This window comes from Nicotiana attenuata, unplaced genomic scaffold (assembly GCF_001879085.1).
Source record: "Nicotiana attenuata strain UT unplaced genomic scaffold, NIATTr2, whole genome shotgun sequence".
Classification (NCBI taxonomy): Eukaryota; Viridiplantae; Streptophyta; class Magnoliopsida; order Solanales; family Solanaceae; genus Nicotiana; species Nicotiana attenuata.
The window spans coordinates 200045-206131 of record NW_017671258.1 but is presented as its reverse complement, the minus strand read 5'-3'; the positions used below and the strand labels follow the sequence as shown (position 1 = coordinate 206131).

Sequence of the window (6087 nt, the reverse complement as noted above, 5' to 3'; positions counted from 1 at the left end):
GCCCGGCCCGGCCCACCCATTTGACACCTTTTGTGGCAGGAATCTCGTAGAATTAGTTGAGGTGTGTGCAAGTTGGTTCGAACACCACAGTTATAAAAAAAATTAGCAATTAGGCTTCTCAAGTATTCCTTTATTGATTCAAGTGTAGCGTTTGCACAATCGGAGCCATAATGGGAATAGACTCTGAAACTATTTGTCCAAGGATTCTCTAAAAGCCAAGAAAGTTGAAGTTGTCTTCCTTCATCCATCGAATTACGTGATTCGCCATCAATTGTCAGCCTTGCTGGCAACTCGAATAGGAAAAACGAATTGCTAGCCGAGCTACTAATCTTGTTAAACAGGATCAAGATTGGAGTGTAAAAACTATTAGCGCATATAACTTAAAATCTTTTCATATTGGCCTAACATCATGACAACTCTTACACTAGTGACATACACAAACCAGAAGAGGCCTAAAATGTAGAACTTAATAAAAGAAACCTTAACATTTACTAATTTGATAATTGGAGACCCCTGCCCCCTCCGCCAAATGCAACAATGTTTTAAATATGTAAGCTAGCACTAGCATTACTATGTATTTGTTCACACAAGTGAGACTTGCTCAGTTGGTAAAAACACCTTAAATCACGACCGTTATGTCCTGGATTCAAGTCACGCTGGAGGGGAAGTGTGAAAACACTATAGATCCTCCTAAATTAGAAGGGATTTGAAAAAAAAAATGTATTTATTCAAAGTGTCAACAGAAAGTACAGAAAAAAATCATCACCAAATTGAATTTATAATAAATGGCCAAATACTAAACATCAAATAAGAACATGCTGGGACCCTAAAGGTATGAAATATATACATACCCTACCATGATCATGACACATTTTTATAGTAGTAATCCCAACTAGCTCTCTTCTCTATTGTGTATTCTCTATTCACAGGGAAAAATTACCATAATTTCAATCAAACTGGAGACAAATATCATGTCAATGTAGAGAAACTATAATACTCTTCTTTCTATTCAGAAGACGCGTCTTCCCTCCTCGATTGCCTCTGGTGGTGTCGTTTGTTGTGATGGCGCTGGACGCCACCAAAGGTCACGGGGTCAAAGCCTCGGAGACGATCAGCTTCCTTACGATCAATTACACATTCAGATAGAGGTACATTGTATCGAGTCCGGTCATAACAGTACGAATATTGCAAGTACTTCTTTCGGAAGCTCTCCATTTTTCTTCTTTGATCAGGGGAGATACCAGTTGGAATTAATGCAGACTTAGGTGCAGTGTCACATTTTGGTGACAATTCAATTGGATCAACTGCACATCCATGAAGGATAAAGTCGGAAAACTTGGCGACGTAAGGGGCATATTTGTAATTGACTTTGTATTTGCCCCCATTGGTAGCCCAACTAGAACCATCCCAAATTGTAGCATACAAAGACATTGGCTTAGAAGGGAAGTCCCCATCCATTGCTTTTGTCCTCTTGATTTCTCTTATGGGGATATTATCTACATAAAAGCTGCAACAAAATGCATAAAACACACAAATCAAACAAAATGTAATCAGTGCCTCCACTACTAACATGTCAGTGTACAAAAACTGCTAGTTTCATACCATAAGAGTGAAAAGCAAGAGGAACCAAGCCAAGACCAAATTCAGGAAATGTTGCTCAAATTTTATACTGACCAAATTCAGGAAATGTTGCTCAAATTTTATACTGAGTTACGTACCTACTAGTGACGGAGCTAGGAATTTCATTAAAGGGGTTCAAAAAATAAAAATAAAAATTAAACATGCGGGGAAGCCTAGGGGATTCCGCCGAGGGGTATTAACACCCTTCAGCCCCTAGCTCCGCCACTGCCTACCCTGTACCCCAAAAAAAAGGAAGAAAAGAGAGATTCCCTGCATTCTGAAACAGTGGACCAAAGGCAGAAGTAAAAGATAATTTAAAAAGTCTTGCTTAACGGAAGGGAAAAACTGCAGTGCCAAAAAGCAAGACTGCCGACTGCCCTTCTAGGCCCTCTTATAGCCTATTTGGCCAAGCTTCTTTTTGGTCAAATCAAAAGCACTTTTAGCCAAAAATTGAGGTGTTTGACCAAGCTTTTGGAAGGAAAAAGAATGCTTTTGAGGAAAAGCAGAAGCAGTTTTGGAGAAGCAAAAAAAAGTAGCTTCTCTCCAAAAGCACTTTTTTGAGAAGCACTTTTGAGAAAAATACACTTAGAAGCAGTTTTTTAAAGCTTGGCCAAACACTAATTGCTGCTCAGAAGTGCTTTTCAAACTAATTAGCCAAACACAAACTGCTTCTCACCAAAAGTACTTTTGAGAAAAGCACTTTAGAAAAAAAGCACTTCTCAAAATAAGCTGATTTTTGCAGCTTGGCCAAACGGGCTATTAGTCTTGTATAGGAGTAACAAACGGGCGGGTTGGGTCGGATATGGTTCGAATAAAAACGGGTAATGAAAAAATGGATAAATTATCCGATTTGACCTATATTTAATACGGATAAAAAACGGGTTAACCGGCGGATAATATGGTTACCCATATTATCATGGTTACCCATATTATCTATGATTTCTTGCATATGATCACTTTTGGGAGAATTCTTAGTCTCCTAACTTGAGGAACTCCCAATTTGAGGCTTTATAAACGTAAAAGTTAGACCCATTGGTTACCCATTGGTTATCTTTTTAACCATTTTGTCACCCCTAGTCTTGTACATAATTAGTGATATGGATAAGGATAACTTTTCAAGTTACACACTAGTTCAAGTTCTTTTCCAGACCCCACGGTGTGGGTATGTGGTTGTTAATACTAGTAGTTCAAGTTCTGATTTTTCCTCTAATTGGTCCTTAAGCTGAAAAAAAACAAAAACAGAATCAATCAAAAGTGTTATATAGATTAAGCTGGTGTGTGTTTTTAGGTTTGACTGGAAGGGTTATATAAGAGGAGGGTATTAGTCACTGTAATAAGATCAACTATAAGGTTAGAGTTAAATTAAACAAAACTATAAGGAAAATCCACTGGCTTTAGCACAGAAAAAGAAAAGGGATAAAACTGAATTAGGAACATGGCACATCTAATAGGAAGTATTTAAATCAAAATCACGAAAAACATCCCGGGTGTGACCTAGTTGTCAACGAAACTAGAAAGGCTATTACGGTTTTAATCTCAATAGAGACAAAAAGATCACAAAAAACAAAAGACAGTTCGGTGCGAGAAACATCCCGCTTTCACGCAGGGTATGGGGAAGGGTCGCACCCCAAGAGGTGTGACGTAGGCAGCTTAACTTGATGCAAGCATCATTGGCTTATTCTATCCGAGACACTTGTTCTAGCGGGAGGTAACAATTACTTCGTGTATTAGTCAAGATAAGTGCAAACTGATGATCCCGACACGCCATTATACATTTTTTTTTTGAGAAAATAAATTAAAAGGGGAGAGCTGTTTCTAATGGAATTAGGTACTTACATGATCTGGCTCTCAGTCCAGAGGATGCTATATTGATGAAAATCTTCAGATGGATCAAACCAGAGTCCATATCTTTCTTCTCTGCCAACATTTGTGCTACCATTCCCATATATATTAGTTTGAATCCTCCAGTTTTTTGCTCTTATATTTCCCAAGAACTCAAAGTCAATTTCATCATGGTTCTTCTCAAACATGTCACCATTAGACATCTGTCATCATTTAAATAGTAAAAAAAAAAAAATTAAAAAATGAAAGTTGCAGGATAGTACTTTATGTAACACTACAATCCAATTACTTATCAAAGAAATAACAATATAATCCAATTTTTTTTTAATATAATCCAATTGATTTCTTTTAAAAACCAAAATGAGAATTTTGATTCATCATATTATCATATTTTGAAATTTACAGTTTCTGAAAGGTGGTAAAAATCAGTCTGAAAGGTTAAAAAGGTATGGGAACCTGTTTGAGTGGACACGGAATTTAAGAAAAAATGAAGACTTTTGAAATTTGTGATCCTAAACAAGTCAAAAAAGGGGTCTAAATTATTTGTGTGGTTATAAAAGCTTCTCGTTAAGGATAGAATTGAAAGTTTAAGCTAAATTATTTCCAAATTTAGAAAGGGGCCATTCTTTTTGGAACGGACCAAAAACCAAATAGGTTAACATAAACTGGAACGGTGGAAGTACAAAAGAAAGAAGAGAGGGGAAGGTGGGCAATTCCCAGCCCCACAAACAATTACCAAAAAAGAAAAAAGAATAAAAAGAAGGAAATAGAGGGGATTAATCTTGGAGACCATTCACTATACCTGTCTTCCTCTTTTTCCTTTTTGGTAATATGATGGTGTGTTTACCCAATTTCAGGTAAAATATAATCAGAAAAACAGAATGATCAAGAACCCATATGAGCGTGCTTGTCATATTATATAGTAGTATATTTTTTAACAATTGCGATGTTCGGACCAACTTAGAGGCATCTCAAATACTTTAACGGATATATTATTATCCTTCCACCAACATATATCGAATAACTTTATCTAACAAAACTTGCGGAAATGAAAGAAATTACCTAAACCTCATTGCACCCACACTTTTCACCTATGAAATCCTAAACTAAATAATATCCGCTATATAATTTTTTAAAATTAATATTAGTGTATAATTCTGACTATTTTCACTTGACCGTCAACCTAGCATAATTCTCATCCTTTATCAAGAATTGGAACGTGCCAAACTTTTCCAAGCTCAAAATTCCTAGGACAACATATATAAAATTGAAAACATAAAATCCAAATGCAAAATCCATCAAGAATCTTCCTCTTAATTATTTGTGTTAAATAAATAAAGAATCAAATCAGATAGTATTGGTTTTTACTTACATAAAATGCAACAACCACTCCAGCAGTGTAATCTGCTGGTAACTTAATAGAAGCACTGAAGTAGCCATGAAGGTAGAGGTCTTGAGACACAAATCCTGCTCCTGTAATTTCATCCATTTAATTCCACAAAAACCAAATAAGTAAATTTCCTTGAAAAAAAACAAACTGCCATATAAAAGCTACTACTAATCTAGTACTCCTTTCGTTCTAGTTTATAAAATATTACAGAATTTTCTTATATGCTCTTCCGTAAAACAATGCCACATTTTTATATTTAAAAGTAATCTAACCTGAATTTCTCATTATACCCTTTAATGACAAGCGGTTATAACATGTCTGATACCACAAATACAATAACTTAAATAAAATATGTTCATTTGTAACGAGTTTAATTGCGTCACACAAATTGAAACAAAAATAATAAAGCCAAAAAAGAAGAAGAAATGAACCTGTTCTTTCATCTAGAGAAATATGAACTGACTTTCCATCTTCAAGAACCATAAGATTATCATGGCCAAAGAGTTGTGAGTACCCTTCATCAAATGGTAAAGTTTGGAGCTTTTTTGAAAACCCTGAAATTAATACAAGAAAAGAACATAGTATGAAAATTTCCAGACGAAAATTCACCATTTTTTTTTTTTTGGTCCCTTTTGGTTGAACAGAAAAATAAGTAGTAGCTTTATATAGGCAAACGAGAGAGAGAGAGAGAGAGAAGAACCAAAGACAAAAGGGAAGGTTTTTATGAGCTGTTCATACCAAGTGGACAAAACTTTCAGTTGGAATTTTGAAAGAGAAACGACAAAAACATATAAAGAAGAAGAATTTATTGTTTTTCTTTTTATTAAATCAAGTGGCTAGTGAAAAAAGAAGAGAAAATATAAGCAGATATACTATACATATTGATTGGAGAGAAATGATAGGAAAGAAAAAAGGTAATTTGCATCCTTTTTTGGCTTAAATAAGGCTAAGATCACAAGTGGAGATATTGTTTAGCTTTTGTTTCTTTCTATTATTTCCTCTGTCTATGCAAAGAAAAGAGAGGACAAAAATTATTACTCCTTCCCGTTTCAATTAGATGATATATTTCGTTTATCGATAGTTAAACTGTATAAAGTTTGACCAATATTTTAAAATAATATTTTTATTATATTGAGTTGAGAAAAATTGCAACTTATAGTACTTTTCGTTATAGTTTTTGAATATCTAAATTTTAATTTTAAAATATTGAGTTGAATTAATCCAATTTAACTTTA

At 34.7% G+C, this 6087-nt stretch overlaps 1 protein-coding gene across 1 annotated transcript; it reads right to left on the bottom strand.

The window, feature by feature from the left end:
• Positions 1 to 747: 747 nt before the first annotated feature.
• Positions 748 to 5595, bottom strand: LOC109207112 (probable xyloglucan endotransglucosylase/hydrolase protein 27). Its single transcript, XM_019369996.1, has 4 exons — positions 5284 to 5595; positions 4835 to 4935; positions 3457 to 3665; positions 748 to 1507 (listed from the first exon to the last, which is right to left on the bottom strand). Exons 1-4 carry the CDS (start codon positions 5462 to 5464, stop codon positions 1006 to 1008), a joined length of 993 nt encoding a protein of 330 aa, XP_019225541.1. The 5' UTR covers positions 5465 to 5595; the 3' UTR covers positions 748 to 1005.
• Positions 5596 to 6087: the final 492 nt, after the last annotated feature.